Here is a 20,105-nt window from a genome sequence, read left to right as displayed (position 1 = left end):
TGGCCATTTGGGACAAACAAATGCAGATATATCGGTTCAGAAAGGAATGTTGAATATGAGTTGCTTTGTCTATTAACGTTGTTACAGGAAATGACCCAGGTAGCCAGGATCGGAACAGATCTGTGTGTAAATAGATCAAAAGGGGGAAAAAACCACACCATTGTCCCTCTTTCCTTCCCAGCCAGTCTAAACATTGTCTGTATGAGCTGACCCAGAGAAGCCCTCTTTTCCTGCTGGTCTGACTGTCTGTCGGTCTGTCTGCTTACCTGTGATTCGTCAGAGGAGCTCCAGGTGATGACAGGGGTTGGGTATCCTCTAGCGTGACAGCTCAGGTTGAGGAACTTCTCTGTGACCTCCTCCAGGACTGTGTCTGCTGACTCCATGATCTCTGGGGGTCCTGCATGGAAGAGGGGGATGGAGGGTTAGTTGTGTGTGTGTGTGTGTGTGTGTGTGTGTGTGTGTGTGTGTGTGTGTGTGTGTGTGTGTGTGTGTGTGTGTGTGTGTGTGTGTGTGTGTGTGTGTGTGCGCGCGGGCTCACCCTGTACGTGGACATGTAAAGAGCCTCTGGTCTCCAGTCCTTCCAGTGAAGGAACCTTCACCACACACACGTACGTCCCCGCCATGTCAAACACAGCGTCCTTCAGGGTCAGTGTGTGGCCCTCTGCAACTTTTTCTCCTTTCTAAACACACACACACACACACACACACACACACACACACACACACACACACACACACACACACACACGTCTATGAGGGACACAATATAAATCAAGCAGCCACACCTCTTAAAGAACCTTTCTGAGATTCTAAAGACATAGTCGAGACAGATATCAGGGGGCTGTGGGAGCTGTTTTGTTAGAAATTAGCGATCATAGTCTGCTGCTGAAAAAAAACACGTGTTATGGATTTACATCCTCTGCCTTATTGTGGATCGAGAGTTACTTATCTCACAGAACACCGCGGGAGTTATTTAATGGAAGCTTCTCTAACGTAAACCAGGTAGAGTTTGGCATATGTCACGGTAGCTGTCTTGGCCTCTTACCTTTCTTTTTATTTTACTAATGTCCTACCACTGGTATTGAGTTAAGCTTGTGTGTCTATGTACGCTAATGACTTAACATTATACACGACAGCTACCACAGTAAGTAAAATCACTGCAACACTGAACAAAGAGTTGCAGTCAGATCTAGAACAGGTGGCAAGTAATAAGCTAGTCCTAAATATATCAAAAACTAAAAGAATTGTATTTGGGACCAAACACTAGCTAAGCTCTTAACCTAATCTAAATCTTGTAATGAATAATGTGGCAATTGAGCAAATTGAGGAAACTAAACCTGCTTGGTGTAACCCTAGATTGTAAACTGGGAGGTTCAAAACATATTGATGCAATGGCAGCTAGATGGGGAGAGGTCTGTCCGCGATAAAGAGCTGCTCTGCTCTTATATGGTCAAGTGCCTCGAAGAAAAACAGGCAAATTAACCGCATCACTACTTGTCTTTGTGAAAGATGTTGCCATGTTGAAGGCAGCCAATACACAGCTCAGACATCCATACATACCCCACAAGACATGCCACCAGGGGTCTCTTCACAGTCCCCAAGTCCAGAACAGACTCTGAGAAACGCGCACCACTACTGTACATGACCACATGGAACTCTCTTCCACACCAAGTAACTCAAGCGAGCAGGAAAATCAAACTTCAAAAACAGATAAAACAACACCTCATGGCAGAACAGGGAAAGTGAAGAGAGACACACGCATACACACACACTCTAAAACACACATTCTACACACACACACACACATTGTAATTTTGAGGTACTGTAATTTACCTTGAACCATTCAGTGTGTGTGGGCAGGGAGGACAGGGCATTGCAGGTGGCCATCAGCTCCTCTCCCCGGGCCATGACGTGGGTGTCTTTGGGAATCAATACAGCCGGGTCCAGATCTATAGACACACAACATGCACTGTTAAGAACACTGCTACACTACTCTATATACAGTAGTCCAATGTTAGCAACCAGATCGAAGGGGCAATGGTATACATTGTTCCCATGCAGTTTCACATTCGCGGGACCACCAGTTTGAGAACCACTGCACTACATTACACTACATTTCACTACTACTGCAATAACTAGGCCAGGAGTTTTTCCAGAGCCGGGGAATAACTCTAGGCCCTAGTCATAGACTATAACGAGGGTCCTAAATCTATCCTGGTCATGTCACCACTTTTGGGGCTACTAATAATGACTAATGTCCCAGAAATTGTACCAGAGGAACGTCTCACTCACAGTCAACGAAGAGCTCTGTGTGCCCTACGGTTTCTTCATATGTGTCCAGGTCCAGTGCTGTGCACGTGATGTTGCCGTTGCTTAGACGCATCACGTCTTTCAGGACCAATACGTTCAGCTCAGATTTCAGCTCTTGCTACAGAGTGGGAGTGGCATTTATAACACACATCAACAGTGTTGTGTATGAACACAGACATTCATTCATCACTTACAGTAAAAGCATGAATAAATGTATATAGTTCTGTTTATGGTTGGAGACACAGATTTTTTTATTTTTTTTTACATGGGACTAGGAGTAAGCATGGGTTTCTTACCATATTGTGCATGAATGTAAAGGGTGGTTGAGGATTCCCGTTGGCACGGCAATGAACCTCAACTGTGTCCCCTTCTTTGACACGCCCCTTTGGTGACTCCACCCACACATCAAGAGAAGTGGTTGGATCTGAAGAGATTTTTATTTTATTTAACCTTTATTTATCCAGGCAAGTCAGCAAGATGTAAGACCTAGTTCTTGTTAACAAAGATGACCTGGAAAGTGGCAAGTGTGGCCATATCAAGTTTGGCACAAAACAAGTTGTGTTTCTGTCACAACTTGACAGAAACACGTGGCGACAGCACAAACAGTCAGAAAGTAAAAACGTTGCCCTGTACCATAGTTGCTTGCATTTATGATTCATACGTCTCGTTGAGACTGAACACGATTTGAGATGGCAATGTACTTGTGTAAGTCTGTGCATGTGTATAGTTTTCTACTGTCTCCATATGAGGGGGGACACATTAAGAGGGTGCACAGTAGACTCACAGTGGACAGTGATGTTGATCTTGTTGGTCTCCGTCATCTTGGTTCCACCAGGGACGAGGTAGCTGACTTCGCAGTAGAAGAACGAATCCTTGTCTTCCTTGACCACATTCAGGTGAAGTTCACTCTGGACAGTGTACAGACCACTGGACTCCTTAGTGACCAGGGTCACCACACTGACCTCTGTGAGACATGCAGCACATATGGAAAACAGAGATACTTGAGTTGCTGTAGAAGTGTAGATGTTATTGTGTGCCCAATGGCCAGGTTGAATACATGGGGTGGTTTACTATCGCTTCCTTTTACTTTCTATTTTTAAATGCAGTTTTTCTAAATGAATATTTTCAGCTCAAATCCACAGCCGCATCTCATGTTCAGGCACATGAAACAGACATCTGTTTTTCCAACAGGCATGATCTGTGTCGTAGTAATCGCGGATCTTTGTTCTTTAAGTTCACTGTCAAATTCTTGACTGAAGTCAATCAGATTTTCATATTTGACAACAGAAAAAATATGTTTGTTCCTTGTGAGATCCGAGGCATGTTTACTACATTCTAAATGTGTTTATTATTGTCACGTTGCCCAGCACAAAAAGCAGGAAGTGCGTGAAGCAGATGTGGAATAGCTAGCTGTTTTATCAACTCTGTTTCACCTAGCGTAGACACTAATGTCAGAGGGTGTCTATGGACACTGTGGTCAAAGCCTCGGTCGCACTCACCGCCTGGTGTGTTCTGCAGTGGGCTCTGGTCACGGTACCAAGTGATGTTAGGCCTGGGGTAGCCATTCTTAGCCTCACAGCTCCCTATCTATGGTGAAAGATGACATGACACGGTCAGTGTGTAAACCCTTTTCTCCTCGATTTTGGGGATAAAAAGCTTCATTTGAAATATTTTATACAATAAAACCATCCTAATTTTAATATCTCTAAATGGTTAGTGCTACAGGTCCTCAAAAGTTACAAGCCCTTACCTTATCCACATGCTATACCCTGAAGTCCTCACTGACCGTAGCTATCGCTAACAATGTGTTTGTTTGTTTGTTTTTACCTTAGATGGGTTCGTATTGCTGACAGAGATCCCAGAGTGCACCCCCTCAATGTTTGGACGATCAGGTGACGCTAGAGAGGAACAATGGATGACATCACATAGGGAGCGATAGCTAGGATAGTCCAGGACTAAACCTGGGTCCAGGAAACTGGTCATAGCAATAGGTGCATTACACTCTTACCGAACACCTTGAGCATGGTGCGTCCCTCCATGTTACCCGCTGCCATTCCGTTGACTTGGCAGATGAACTCTAGCTCATCCTCCAGCGCCACGTCCCTGATGGTCAGCGCCACCTCGCTGCTCTTCCCCATCCCGTTCACACTGATCTTGTCTGTGAACTGCCCGTCAAGGTCGACTACCTGTATGTTCTTGTCTCCGTAGTAGATCCTCGAGCGGATGTTGGTCTTCGTGATCTACGATCGAAGGTTGAATTTAATTGTCAATTGGAAAACAGGGCAGAGACAGAGGGGCGGATGCTTGAGATCCATGGGCATAAAGTAAATCTTTGTGCCCGTGTAAAATCTTCCATTTACATCAATGTTAGCTGTCGCATAAATGTACAGATGGATCTCAAGTTAGGACTCAGCCCAGAGAGCTAAGAGAGCATGTGTTCATTTGTGAAACGGGGATCTGAGATGGAAGGAATGTGTTAGCCTGGTTGTCAGATCTGTTGGTCCTTTAGCCAACTGCTAACACAGTTAGATTTGGCAACCAGGCTAACGTGTGTGTGTGCGCGTCTGTCCATGTGTATGCATTTGTGTGTGGGATTACTCACCATGTACCACTGGATAATGACATCATCGTGGTTGTCTGAGACCGTGAACATGCAGGTGATCTGGGCCGTGTCCCCAAGGAACACCTCCACTCTGTCCTCCATGTTCACCTCCACCTTGGCCCAGGCTGCTATAGAGACAGAGTTTGAGATCAATTACATTGCTGGCAGACTGCAGAATCAGTCACGTTTAAAGCCACTTTGCACAATGACGTGAAAGTTTGTAGCTTTGATCATACTTTAGTAATCATTTATGTGCCAACATTAACGATGGAAACCACAGTAGGGGGAAACTGCGCCGATGGCCACCCCACCACTGTCTTCTAGCACACGTGCAATGATGTCAGACGGGAAAAAACAGTGTTAGTTGTTTGTAGTAACTTCTTTGTTTTTGTAATATCACAACTTTAAAGAATGTATGCGCGCACACACACACACACACACACACACACACACACACACACACACACACACACATCTGCCTGGCCTGACGTGGTGGGAGCTGAAAAGAAGCAACGAAAAGCTCATAATGGTCAAAGAATAAATAGTCTATGACAGGAATTCTGGGAGCCCACCCATGGTCATATTAATGTGCTGCATTCCAGTGTGTCACTGTTCAGGAGGGAAGAAAGACTCAATTTACAGACAGCATAGTGAGCCAGTGTTCGGCTCTCTCACAGAGGAATGAGCGGTTTTCCCCTCCAAGCGTCTCACAGCGTGAGGCATCGTATGAGGACACACAGGCCAGAAGGGCCATTATGCGCTTTACACACATTATGCACTTTACACACATTATGAACTTTACACACATTATGAAAGCAGACTCCTTCCTATAGCGTAATCTAGTACACTTCACTTCCGGTTGAACACGAAATGAGGGAGAGCTCTGTTTTGTTGTTTTGGAAAGTTTTGAAAGTGTATTGAAAAGTTTCTTAGTACGAAAGGAAATGCCAACAACGGACAGTGAGCCATCGTGCTCATGCATAAAAATAACTAGTAATGAAAGAAAAGCATTGCCAGTTTGAATTTAGAATTTTTCTTCTTTGTTTTATAAGAAACATTAATGTTGAAAATTCCAAATTGTTTGCATAGTTAACTTACACACAGACAGATCTGACACACACACTTACCCCACCAGACATGCCATCAGGGTTTTTTTCACAGTCCCCAAATCCAGAACAAATTCAAAAAAGTGTACAGTATTATATAGAGCCATTATTGCATGGAACTCCCATCTCATCTTTCTCAAATGAACAGCAAACCTGATTTTAAAGCAATACCTCACAGCACAACGCCTCTACCCTATTTGACCTAGATAGTTTGTGTGCGTGTATTGAAATGTAGGCTACGTGTGCCTTTTTTTAAATTGATGTAGTTCTGTCCTTGAGCTATTATTGTCTATTAATGTTCTGTATTACGTCAAGTTTCATATTTTGTGTGGACCCCAGGAAGAGTACCTGTTGCTTTCACAACAGCTAATGGGGATCCTAATAAAATAACACAGTATACAAAAAAAAATCGAGATTGGTAATGACCCCTTGCTGTGCGTTTAGACTTTTCCGCCAAGATGCAGCGTTAATTAGTCACTTTCAGTAGCATGCTGTGAGTTAAGAGAAAGAAATGTGGCAAGTCAATCATGTGATTTCTTTTATGTGGACAGAGTGTGTGGGTGTGTGTTTGTGGGGGGGGGGGGGGACTTATTGGATGCATGGTCTACGTACATGCACTGTATGTATGTGTGCGTATCTTCATTTTCACTTTAATAGGTGAGAGTTCACATTGAGGGCACATTAACACTCACTGAGCACTTTTGATCTCAACACCGTCCAGTCCTACAAACATACACACACACACACGCTTCTCTGGACCCACCAGAGGCTAATGGAGGAAGAAGGATGTAGTCTTAGTACAGTGATTCAATTAGGTATCCCCACAAAAATATTTCCTGTGCATTAGCAACGGAACAACAGGCCAATGCTGACTCACTCTGAAGGGGTCATGTTTACAGTCATCATGCTCCAATTCTAAAGCTATCCTCTCTATATACAATACCAGTCAAAAGTTTGGACACTTACTCATTCCAGGGTTTTTCTTTATTTTTAGTATTTTCAACATTGTAGAATAATAGTGAAGACATCAAAACTATGAAATAACACATATGAAATCATGTATTAACTAAAAAAGTGTTAAACAATTCTTCAAAGAAGCCACTTTTTTCTTTTTTTTAAATGAAATATGAACATTTTATTTCAATTTTCTAGGTGTAACGTTAGCTAGCTAGCACAGAAAACAATAGCTGAGGACATCGTCAAAGAATCCATCCTACTATTGACATTTTTCAGTTTTCCTTTTTTATTGATTTTTGAATATCCGAAACATACAATATACTTGCAGTGAAGCCGCTCAACAACTACATCATACCAGTCATCCAACAGACTCCTATTCAGAGCGACACACAGAAGCATCCAGGCTCAATGCAATGCTCAAGGGCACGTTGACAGATCTACCACCAGGCCAAAAAACGTGACAGTACTATTTCTAAGGTCAATTTTAGATCAATGCTATGCATTTTCACCCATTCCTGAACCTAAAAACAGAAACAGGCTACCTGAGGGCAATACCAAAATAAATGGTCTATTGATTCTGTATCCTCACAACAAAATCTGCAGAGCTTCGATGATTTTATGCCCCAAATATTCAACATTTTGTTGGTGGCAAGAATTCTATATAATAATTTTAGCTGAAATGCACGAAGTCTTGAATCTTGCGTTGTTTTATATATCAACTCATACACCCTGTACCATGGAATCGGTACATCAACAATCTCTTCCCAACTATTTTGCAATCTGTATGGCACAGTTGTCAACATCCTGGTCCTCAAAATAAACTGGTATACGTTCCTATTTATGCTATTTTTATTCCTCTGCCAGTTTTGATCCTTTATATTGGGCAGACTGACCAGTTCCCTACCTCCTCCCGCTGCCACCTGCCTCCTCCATTTTTGGGGTAATGCTGTAATCAATTGGTTGTACTCTTGGATTGAGCAGATCTTCCCGTACAATTCTGATAACTCCATGAAGAACACCATTCCAATTTACAATATAATTTAAGAACAAAATACTATTTTCAAACATCTTTCCCACAAATACAGGTATTTTATCAACCAGCACATTTGAGTTCAGCCATAATATTTGTTGTAATATTTGTTCTATCTTTTCAGGGGGATGAAATTGAAATTGTAGCCAGCTCTGCAATGCTTGTTTGAAAAAGAGAGATACTTTTTTTTAAAGTATCATTTTCAATTAATCGAAAATGAGACATTGCAATCTGCACAAAGGCAAAAATCATTTTTAAACAATGGATGAGCTTTTCTTAGTAATCTACTTGAGAACCATTTAGGGTTCAAGTAAAACTTTTGAATAAGTGAAGATTTTAGAGAGAGGTTTAGTGCTTTTATATTTAATAATCTCAACCCACCCAATTCAAATGCATTATATAGATAGGCACGTTTTATTTTGTCTGGTTTAGCGTCCCAGATAAAGCTGAATATTTTTTGCTCATGATTTGAAAAACAAATCATCAGGAGTAGACAGTGCCATAAGTAAGTGAGTAAACTGAGATATGTTATGACAAAGGAGTTAATCAGGGCAATTTTTCCACAAATAGACAGGTATTTTCCTCTCCATGGTTGCAGGATCTTGTCTATTTTTACAAGTTTTCTATTGAAATTCATTGTGGAGAGCTTATTTATATATTTTGTGATATGAATACCAAGTATGTCTACTTCACCATCAGCCCATTTTATAGGTAAACTGCATGGTAATAAAAGTTGTATTTTTTAAAGATCCAATACGTAATATTGTACACTAGGTTTTAGCCCAGAGAGTACAGAAAAGTTATCTAGATCTTCAATGAAACATTGCAGGGATATAGCTTGCGGACTTAATATAAAACTTGAGTCGTCGGCATACATGGACACCTTTGTTTTTAAGCCTTGGATTTCTAATCCTCTAATGTTGTTATTGGATCTGATTTTAATAGCTATGGACATAACGAATAGATATGGTGACAGTGGACACCCTTGTTTAACTGCTCTTGACAATTCAAATCTCTCTTAGAAGTAGCCGTTATTTACTATTTTACACCTGCTATACATTATTTTTACCAATTTTTAAGAGAATTACCGAAATTGAAAAAAGCCAGGCATTTATAAATAAAATCCAGTCTTACTTTATCAAATGCCTTTTCAAAATCCGCTATAAATACCAGGTCTGGCTTCTTAGATGTTTCATGATGTTCTATTATTTCTAGTAGTTGTCATATATTATCTCCAATATATCGTCTATGTAAAAAACCTGTCTGATCAGGATGAACAATACCTGGTAAAAAAAAAAACGTTTAATTCTGAGTGCTATGCATTTCACTAGTATTTTTGCATCACAACATTGAAGTGTAAGGGGCTTCCAGATTTTTAGATAGACTGGGTCTTTATATTTGCCACCTGGGTCTTGTTTTAATAATAGAGAAATCAGACCTTCCTGCTGAGTACCTGACAGACTACCATTTCTATAGGAGTAGTTAAAATAATCTAACAATGGAGCATTTAGTATATCAAAAAAGGCTTGATATACCTCTACCGGTATGCCATCAAGCCCTGGGGTTTGTCCAAACTGAAAGGATTTAATAGCCTCAAAAAGTTCTTCCTCTGTAATTTGGCCTTCACACTGATCTTTCTGTACATTTGTTAATTTTCCATTTTTTTATATTATTTGGAAATAATTCCTTACCGTAATCTTTATTCAGTGGGAGAGGATGAAACGGAAAAGAGATCATCTGCCTAAAATAATTAGCTTCCTCTTTTAAAATATAATTCAGAGAATCATAGATGACTCCGTCTTCAGTAAAGAGTTTCTGCAAATTATTTTTGTTAGCGTTCCTGTATTGGAGATTCAGCAAGAATTTTGTGCATTTTTCTCCATATTCCATCCAGTAATAGATTACATTAGATCGTTCTTGAATAAGTTCCTCAAGTTCTTTTTGTTTTTCCTCTAACTTACTTTGTATCTCTGTAGAATTGTTTTTTATTGCTATCTACCTGTACTATTAGTTCATGGATTTCCCTTGTTAGTCTTGATTCTTTAGCCAGAAACTGCTGTTTTATTATCGATGAATATTGTATTGGCCTCTGAAGGTACATTTTAAAGGTATCCCAAACAATAAGGGGATTTGCTGAACCTATATTATACTGGAAAAACTCAGTTATAAATTATTTTGTCTTAGTTAAAAAAGAAGTTGTCCTCCAGTAAACTTTGATTAAATTTCCAATATCCCCGTCCACGTGGAAAAACTATAAGAGTTATGTGAATGCCAATTAGATGATGATCTGATCGCATTCTGTCTCCTATTAAAAGTTTTTTAACCTTTGATGCAAGAGAGAAAGAGACAAGAAAGTAGTCAAGACGACTAGCTTGATTAAATTTCCTCCATGTAAGAGAGAAAGAGACAAGAAAGTAGTCAAGACGACTAGCTTGATTAAATCTCCTCCATGTAAAGAGACAAGAAAGTAGTCAAGACTTTCTAGGTCGGGGTTTTTTCGTCTCCAAATATCCACTATTTCTAATGTGTCCATGATATTTGTGATTTCCTTAAGGGCACGGTGATGATAGTTTGTAGAGTGATTACCTTAACAGTCCATTGAGGTACTTAACACTGTGTTATAGTCTCCTACCATAATGATTTGATCATTTTGTTGCCTGTAAGTTCAATAAATTGCTATAAATGTTTTCAAAGAAGTATGGATCATCCTGATTTGGACCATATTGATTAATGAGCCAAATCTCTTTTTCGTCCACTTTCATATTCAAAAGGATCCACCTTCCTTGTGAATCATTCCTGACTATTTGCATACTCAGATCGAAATGTATGTTATTTAATATCATCATACCTTTTGAGTTCCTTTGTCCATGACAGACAATTATTTCACCACCCCATTCCTATTACCACACAACTTCATCTAAGGATGTAGAATGAGTTTCCTGTAAACAATATATGTTATATTCCTTTTCTTTTAGCCATGTAAAGACTTTTTTATAATCTGCTAAAACGTTACAATTATAACTGGCTATAAATATTTATCCCCTTACCATAACTAGATACTACTATTCTCAGTCTAAATTGACCATAATTAGTGCTTGTAAAGTTACTACCATCAGGGGTACTATGACGGTCAAAATAGAGCTTTCAAATTGCTGATATTTAGAATTCAAGAAATAGGTCCTAGCAATATTTGTTTCATTCCCTTGCCTGTTTGCCTGTTTGATGTTAGAACATTGAGACAAGATATTATGTGTGTAGTAAATCTGAGTAGGTTGATGTGTATGATATTGACTCCTTCATTACCCTGTTTTCCCTGAGTAGACAATCCATGTTGGAATCGTGGATTTTTACCTTGGCTGTGAGTGCCTTGTTTTCTCCTTGGAGCGTGAGAATTTCACTCTGGCTAAACTCCAAACTCCCCCTCAGGCCTGCTACCTCCTCACACAACTTTTCCTGTGTTGCATGGATTCCAGCCAGAGCACTAGCCTCTACTTCAACGGTAAGTAAATCGTCCATGTCTGTAGATTAATCTGTTTTTCCTTTTTTTGTTGGTTTATTTCCTTTTTTTGTTGGTTTAAAGTTATTTTGTGAGGTAGTTGGATCTTTCCATGATGTTCCTCCATAGCGTAAAGCTGTTGGTACTCGTCCATTTCCCTCAGGATCTCCTTAGTATCCAGGTTGGCTCTTTACTGCAACCAGTTGTTTTACGAACAGATAACAATGAGTCTTCCCCACGACAATGACAGGTGTCTGTAGTACAGCCAGCTAGCACTCACGGAATCCACACAAAACATGTTTACACAAACTTGCAGTCCTAGCCGTAAAGGCTAACCGCGTCATAGAATCCTTAACTACAAAACTTTAGTTCTGATTAAAATCGCTTTTAATTAACTTTTTTTAATATAAACAACAAACCGAGTGTAGACAGTACCATGTTCTGTTGCGCACTGATGACTTATCCACCCTTTGCCTTGATGACAGCTTTGCACACTTGGCATTCTCTCAGCCACCTTCATGAGGTAGTCACCTGGAATGCATTTCAATGAACAGGTGTGCCTTGTTAAAAGTTAATTTGTGGAATTTCTTTCCTTCTTAATGCGTTTGAGCCAATCAGTTGTGTTGTGACATGCTAGGGGTGGTATACAGAAGATATCACTATTTGGTGAAAGACCAAGTCCATATTATGGCAAGAACAGCTCAAATAAGAAGAGAGAAACGACAGTCCATCATTACTTTAACACATGAAGGTCAGTCATATCCGGAAAATGTCAAGAACTTTGAAAGTTTCTTCAAGTGCAGTCGCAAAAACCATCAAGCGCTATGATGAAACTGGGTCTCGTGAGGACCGCCACAGGAATGGAAGACACAGAGTTACCTCTGCTGCAGAGGATAAGTTCATTAGAATTAACTGCACCTCAGATTCAAGTAATGGACACATCTCAACATCAACTTTTCAGAGGAGACTGCGTGAATCATGATAAATATATTTTGATTTGTTTAACACTTTGTGTGTGTGTGTGTGTGTGCGTGCGTGCATGTGTGTGTCCAGTGCTTGACTTGGACTCAAATAGGTGCTGGTACTCAGTGTGGCTGCCGGTACTGTTTATATTAAGGTGCAGAAGCTAATATTCTATAAGAGGAACAGGAACTCAAGCAGTAGAACATTTTAAGTGCCGGTACTCAGCTCCGGTAAGCTCCTGCCCAAGACAAGCACTGTGTGGGGGGATTGACATTGGTCTCTGTACTGAGATTTATAACAAGTTACTGATGTTCGGGAGGCCAGAATGTGAGAGGAGCCGTTCCCCTTCTCCCCACATTGTGCACATGTGAGGTGAGTACCTTCACGTGCAGAAGAGATACTTTAAAACCTTATGTTGCCCTTATAAAGGCTTTGTGAATGCAGGCATTATCTTACCTAACATGGTAGATAATAATCACATGGTATAGCATTATCTCGCAAATAAACAAAATGCTTGATATCAGGTGTTGAAAACATACTTTCATCATTGTGACATAACGCTTTGAAGGTTTTTAGAATGTGATTACCTAGTAGATTAGACTGGACACATGAAGAATGTCTTAAATGTTTCATGAATGTTTTTGAAGAAAGAAACGTGGTTTCAAACACAGCATTGTTAGCCGCAGTCAGACTTTGGCTGGAGACAGTTGCCAGCGTACCTAAGAATCAACCACCTTGAACATCATAATTGAGTCTAATTAGCACAAACGAGTCTGAGACACACGTCTGGAGCGGGCTGACAACAACTCTGATTATGTCTAGGTGTTGACATGCTCTCTGACAGAAGACAAGAGATTTTAAAGGAGTTTCCTTACAGTTCACTAACAAGGAAGTCACTGTTGTTAGTTCAAGTGAGGAGCGAAGGTGTCCCCACCTTGCATGGACGTGTTCCAGCTGTCCATGCTCAATCATGTGAGATCCGTGGGCTTGCCAACAAAGCATGGCGTAATTACACCAGACAACACAGACAAGCATTTTCAGGTTAATTCTTCATTATTGTTTCTCCTTTCAAAGACATGTAAAGGGAGAGCTCTCTTTTTCAGGCCATATTATATCAAACATTTTGTATACCTGCACACCAGACTTTGATGTCTTTGTAGACATAACTCCTGCCTGCAAACACCTAGTGCTGAGCAATTAACCAGAAATATAGGTTATTTTTTGGTTTTGAACTTCTTACGGCTGAGATCCCGTTAACGGGATCGACTTGACAACAGCCAGTGAAAGTGCAGGGCGCCAAATTCAAACAACAGAAATCTCATAATAAAAATTCCTCAAACATACAAGTATTTGACACCATTTTAAAGATAAACTTGTTGTTAATCCCACCACAGTGTCCGATTTCAAAAAGGCTTTACGGCGAAAGCACACCATCTGATTATGTTAGGTCAGTACCTAGTCACAGAAAAACACAGCCATTTTTCCAGCCAAAGAGAGGAGTCACAAAAAGCAGAAATAGAGATAAAATTAATCACTAACCTTTGATCTTCATCAGATGACACTCATAGGACTTCATGTTACACAATACATGTATGTTTTGTTCGATAAAGTTCATATTTATATCCAAAAATCTTAGTTTACATTGGCGCGTTATGTTCAGTAATGTTTTGCCTCCAAAACATCCGGTGATTTTGCAGAGAGCCACATCAATTTACAGAAATACTCATAATAAACATTGATAAAAGATACAAGTGTTTTACATGGAACTTTAGATAAACTTCTCCTTAATGCAACCGCTGTGTCAGATTTCAAAAAAACTTTACGGAAAAAGCACACCATGCTATAATCTGAGTACGGCGCTTAGACACAAAAACAAGCCATACAGGTACCTGCCATGTTGTGGAGTCAACAGAAGTCAGAAATAGCATTATAAACTTTGATGATCTTCATCAGAATGCACTCCCAGGAATCCCAGTTCCACAATAAATGTTTGTTTTGTTCGATAAAGTCCATAATTTAGGTCCAAATATCTCCTTTTTGTTCGCGCGTTTAGTTCAAAAATCCAAATTCATGACGCGCAGGCCAGACGAAAAGTAAAAAAATTCCATTACAGTTCGTAGAAACATGTCAAACGATGTATAGAATCAATCTTTAGGATGTTTTTAACATAAATCTTCAATAATGTTTCAACCGGAGAATTCCTTTGTCTTTAGAAATGAAAAGGAACGCAGCTACCTCTCACGGGGGCGTGCCTGAGTGAGCTCGTGGCACTCTGCCAGACCCATGACTCAATCAGCTCTCATTCCCTCATCCTTCACAGTAGAAGCATCAAACAAGGTTCTAAAGACTGTTGGCATCTAGTGGAAGCCTTAGGAAGTGCAATATGACCCCATAGACACTGTATATTGGATAGGCAAACCTACAAACCTCAGATTTCCCACTTCCTGGTTGGATTTTGTCTCAGGTTTTTGCCTGCCATATGAGTTCTGTTATACTCACAGACATCATTCAAACAGTTTTAGAAACTTCAGAGTGTTTTCTAATGTGCATATCTTAGCTTCTGGGTCTGAGTAGCAGGCAGTTTACTCTGGGCACCTTATTCATCCAAGCTACTCAATACTGCCCCCAGCCATAAGAAGTTTTAAACAACTAATTGAGGACATACTTTCAATTATTTAAATTCCATTTGGTTCGTTTTTTTTCTGTGAGCTCAATGTGCACATCGCACAGTTCTCTAGAGATAAATCAGATCCAACCTGAACTGTGCGATATAGTAGGGAGTTGTAGTTTCCAACAGGCCAATATTCTACATAGTGTAGCGCATAAAATGTGGTAATTAACTACAATGACCATAATCCATTGCGCATCACTTGTCCGGTCTGTGTTTATTTTACACCTGCTACGGAAGAGAGAAGAGTGCGCAATCGTGAGGTGATATAGAGAGCAGCTGTTGCTTCATGAGGTACAGTAACTCTACCTGAAAATACATGATCACGGTCAGGGTTTCCCAAACTCAGTCCTGGGGCCCCCCCCTGGGTGCATGTTTTGGTTTTTGCCCTAGCCCTACACAGCTGATTCAAATAATCATAGCTTGATGATGAGTTGGTTATTTGAATCAGCTGTGTAGTGCTAGGGCAAAAAACTAATCGTGCCCAGGACCAAGTTTGGGAAACTAAGTGATCCAAGTTATTTATAGTTGGTATTCAGTAGTCATAAAAGTATACCTTATTTACTTTAAAGAACTACAAAATAGTGATTTTGTCAGACAGCATAGGCAGCAGCTCTATAGAGATGAGATGATGACTTTGAAGACAAATAAAACAAATATATACAACAACATATTTTATTCAAGTAAAGTAATGTGAATAAATGAGGGTTAATAAGTGATAAGCAGTAATGGGCTACCATCATGGGACTTTGATTAATTGTTTTATTCTGTGTTGTTACAGCATTCAACCCACATAATGCATGGTGCATTTAATGTGAAAACCAACCTCAAAAATCTCTCTCTCTCTGTCTCTCGCCCATCTGAACCCAATCAGCCCACCAGCTGCTACGCAAACACGCGCACAAGCAACCACACAAACAACACACACGCTGGTGCACACTCACTGACCATGTCCGAATACATACTTAAACTGCATACTCATTTCGCCATTTGATCTAGTAATCAGATTAATTGCACAATCACGCATCAGATGATGCATTCTGAGTACTATTTTAGAAATTTCACATACTATAAAGCTTTCCTTTTTCCCCCCCTAACCTGCAGCCCAGAAAAACAGAAGTCTCCAGACAGGTACAGTGGGGAGAACAAGTATTTGATACACTGCCGATTTTGCAGGTTTTCCTACTTACAAAGCATGTAGAGGTCTGTAATTTTTATCATAGGTACACTTCAACTGTGAGAGACGGAATCTAAAACAAAAATCCAGAAAATCACATTGTATGATTTTTAAATAATTAATTTGCATTTTATTGCATGACATAAGTATTTGATCACCTACCAACCAGTAAGAATTCCGGCTCTCACAGACCTGTTAGTTTTTCTTTAAGAAGCCCTCCTGTTCTCCACTCATTACCTGTATTAACTGCACCTGTTTGAACTCGTTACCTGTATAAAAGACACCTGTCCACACACAATCAAACAGATTCCAACCTCTCCACAATGGCCAAGACCAGAGAGCTGTGTAAGGACATCAGGGATAAAATTGTAGACCTGCACAAGGCTGGGATGGGCTACAGGACAATAGGCAAGCAGCTTGGTGAGAAGGAAACAACTGTTGGCGCAATTATTCGAAAATGGAAGAAGTTCAAGATGACGGTCAATCACCCTCGGTCTGGGGCTCCATGCAAGATTTCACCTCGTGGGGCATCAATGATCATGAGGAAGGTGAGGGATCAGCCCAGAACTACACGGCAGGACCTGGTCAATGACCTGAAGAGAGCTGGGACCACAGTCTCAAAGAAAACCATTAGTAACACACTACGCCGTCATGGATTAAAATCCTGCAGCGCACGCAAGGTCCCCCTGCTTAAGCCAGTGCATGTCCAGGCCTGTCTGAAGTTTGCCAATGACCATCTGGATGATCCAGAGGAGGAATGGGAGAAGGTCATGTGGTCTGATGAGACAAAAATAGAGCTTTTTGGTCTAACTCCACTCGCCGTGTTTGGAGGAAGAAGAAGTATGAGTACAACCCCAAGAACACCATCCCAACCGTGAAGCATGGAGGTGGAAACATCATTCTTTGGGGATGCTTTTCTGCAAAGGGGACAGGACGACTGCACCGTATTGAGGGGAGGATGGATGGGGCCATGTATCGCGAGATCTTGGCCAACAACCTCCTTCCCTCAGTAAGAGCATTGAAGATGGGTCGTGGCTGGGTCTTCCAGCATGACAACGACACGAAGCACACAGCCATGGCAACTAAGGAGTGGCTCCGTAAGAAGCATCTCAAGGTCCTGGAGTGGCCTAGCCAGTCTCCAGACCTGAACCCAATAGAAAATCTTTGGAGGGAGCTGAAAGTCCGTATTGCCCAGCGACAGCCCCGAAACCTGAAGGATCTGGAGAAGATCTGTAGGGAGGAGTGGGCCAAAATCCCTGCTGCAGTGTGTGCAAACCTAGTCAAGAACTACAGGAAACGTATGATCTCTGTAATTGCAAACAAAGGTTTCTGTACCAAATATTAAGTTCTGCTTTTCTGATGTATCAAATACTTATGTCATGCAATAAAATGCAAATTAATTACTTAAAAATCATACAATGTGATTTTCTGGATTTTTGTTTTAGATTCCGTCTCTCATAGTTGAAGTGTACCTATGATAAAAATGACAGACCTCTACATGCTTTGTAAGTAGGAAAACCTGCAAAATCGGCAGTGTATCAAATACTTGTTCTCCCCACTGTAGATGAGATACGGCACTGGCTTTTCAAAGACTGGAATGTGTTTTGACTCAAAGCGATGGATGGAGGGACACTTGGCACACTGTGCCCTACCTGCCTCCCTCCCTCTGTCTGTCGGTCTAGCTAGCCTGGCTTTAGGCCAAGCCAGCAGCTGCTGGAGAGATGGGGAAGCAGGTGTGGGGCACTCACACACACACACCACTTCTTATCTTTTCATATACTTTATCTCCCCACCTCATCCGCTTCAACCACTGGACCTCGACAGGATATCTGGGTTTCAACCACACCAGCCGACAACCTTCATTGTTAATTACATACATTCAGAGTCTCAGCAGTCATCTTCGGGAGTCAATTAATGTTGCTACTGATGATTTCAACGAAATCATTAAGGAGGCTGTCCATATGCTTTCCGAACTGAGAGACCTGAGATCAAAGCACCGTCTGGTTCTTTGACATCTCCACCCCTCTGGGTGACGGTGAAGGGAGCGCTCCGGACAAGACTGCTCATCCCTGTCGTCTGGCTTGGGGGGCTATGGAGGGGCACAAATCCCTGTGAGGGGAGGGTGGGTCAGTGGATTTACATCTGTGCTCAGACCCCCAACCAACAACCACCCTCCACCCCTAAATGATGTCCTCACCAATCAACCCGGAAACAAAGTTTGTTTACATAACGTACATAAATAATGCCTACAATGTATTTAATCTACTCTTGATCTCACAGTCAGGCGAGTGTGTCTCTGAATAGCTTGGATCTGTAAAGTCTGGCACGCTAGATTAATCTGTTCTAAACAAGATTAGGGCCAAATCTAAATATTCTTTATAATATTTCGATATCAGCTATGGATTCTTCCCACTAAAAATACATATTTTTATTTATTTATAGTGGGCTCTACCATGGTTTTCTGTAAATTGACTTTTCACAAAGCTAAAATGATTAGCTCGGATGAACATAACAGTTTACAATCCAGGAGGGTAGAAAGCAGCTATTTAATGCGTACTTATAATTTTCCCCATGCATGTTTGTTATAGAATCTGCTCACTGCACGATATATGTTTCCATACATACTTATAAACACCACTCATTGTTCATAATGACAGTTCAATGACATCTCTGTCACCTCTAAGAATAACAACGCCATATAAACCCTCCTCCTCACAGCTGCCCATGTCCCTTAATGTTGATGATGTGGTTGTTACTGACAAGAAGCACATGGCTGAGCTCTTTAATCATCACTTCATTAAGTCAGGATTCCTATTTGACTCAGCCATGCATTCTTGGCCTTCCAACATCTCCTACCCCTTCTAATGCAACTAGCCCCGATGATCCTCCCTCTTTTTTCCCCTGCCCCGCTACAAAGTTTCTCACTGCAGGCGGTCAATGAGTCCGAGGTGCTAAAGGAGCTCCTTTAACTTGACACCAAAACAACATCTGGGTCAGATGGTTTAGACCCTTTCTTCTTTAAGGTTGCAGCCCCTATCATCGCCAAGCCTATCTCTGACCTTTTTAACCTGTCTCTCCTCTCTGGGGGAGGTTCCAATTGCTTGGAAGTTAGCCACGGTTCATCCTTTATTTATAGGGGGAGATCAAGCTGACCCTAACTGTTATTAGGCCTATTTCTACTTTTCCCTGTTTATCAAAAGTGTTGGAAAAACTTGTCAATAATCAACTGACTGGCTTTCTTGATGTCTATAGTATTCTCTCTGGTATGAAATCTGGTTTCCGCTCAGGTTATGGATGTGTCACTGCAACCTTAAAGGTCCTCAATAATGTCACCATTGCCCTTGACTCTAAGCAATGTTGTGCTCTTTTTTTATTGACTTTGCCATAGCTTTTGATATGGTAGACCATTCCATTCTCGTGGGCCGGCTAAGGAGTATTGGTGTCTCTGAGGGGTCTTTGGCCTGGTTTGCTAACTACCTCTCTCAAAGAGTGCAGGGTATAAAGTCAGAAAATCTGCTGTCTCAGCCATTGCCTGTCACCAAGGGAGTACCCCAAGGCTCGATCCCAGGCCCCACGCTCTTCTCAATTTACATCAACAACATAGCTCAGGTAGTAGGAAGCACTCTCATCCATTTACATGCAGATGATACAGTCTTATACTCAGCTGGCCTCTCCCCAGATTTTGTGTTAAACGCTCTACAACACAGCTTTCTTAGTGTCCAACATGCTTTCTCTGCCCTTAACCTTGTTTTGAACACTTCCAAAACAAAGGTCATGTGGTTTGGTAAGAAGAATG

At 41.0% G+C, this 20,105-nt stretch overlaps 1 protein-coding gene across 5 annotated transcripts in view; it reads right to left on the bottom strand.

The window, feature by feature from the left end:
* The window catches only part of LOC139549248 (cell surface glycoprotein MUC18-like), a 77,645-nt gene that overhangs the window by 8,380 nt on the left and 49,160 nt on the right, over window positions 1–20,105 (bottom strand). For 4 of the 5 annotated variants that reach the window (XM_071359496.1, XM_071359493.1, XM_071359497.1 and 1 more), the window contains exons 2-11: window positions 4,913–5,040; window positions 4,319–4,550; window positions 4,138–4,208; window positions 3,810–3,897; window positions 3,095–3,274; window positions 2,607–2,734; window positions 2,293–2,428; window positions 1,834–1,949; window positions 539–680; window positions 267–397 (exon numbers count right to left, since the gene is read on the bottom strand). In XM_071359496.1, coding sequence (XP_071215597.1) covers window positions 267–397; window positions 539–680; window positions 1,834–1,949; window positions 2,293–2,428; window positions 2,607–2,734; window positions 3,095–3,274; window positions 3,810–3,897; window positions 4,138–4,208; window positions 4,319–4,550; window positions 4,913–5,040 — 1,352 coding nt within the window. The remainder of the gene's footprint in view (window positions 1–266; window positions 398–538; window positions 681–1,833; window positions 1,950–2,292; window positions 2,429–2,606; window positions 2,735–3,094; window positions 3,275–3,809; window positions 3,898–4,137; window positions 4,209–4,318; window positions 4,551–4,912; window positions 5,041–20,105) is intronic. The other variant, XM_071359494.1, reaches the window with a different exon arrangement.

This window comes from Salvelinus alpinus, chromosome 22 (assembly GCF_045679555.1).
Source record: "Salvelinus alpinus chromosome 22, SLU_Salpinus.1, whole genome shotgun sequence".
NCBI classification, from domain to species: Eukaryota; Metazoa; Chordata; class Actinopteri; order Salmoniformes; family Salmonidae; genus Salvelinus; species Salvelinus alpinus.
The sequence above is the reverse complement of the archived record's forward strand: the minus strand, read 5'-3'. Positions and strand labels throughout refer to the sequence as shown.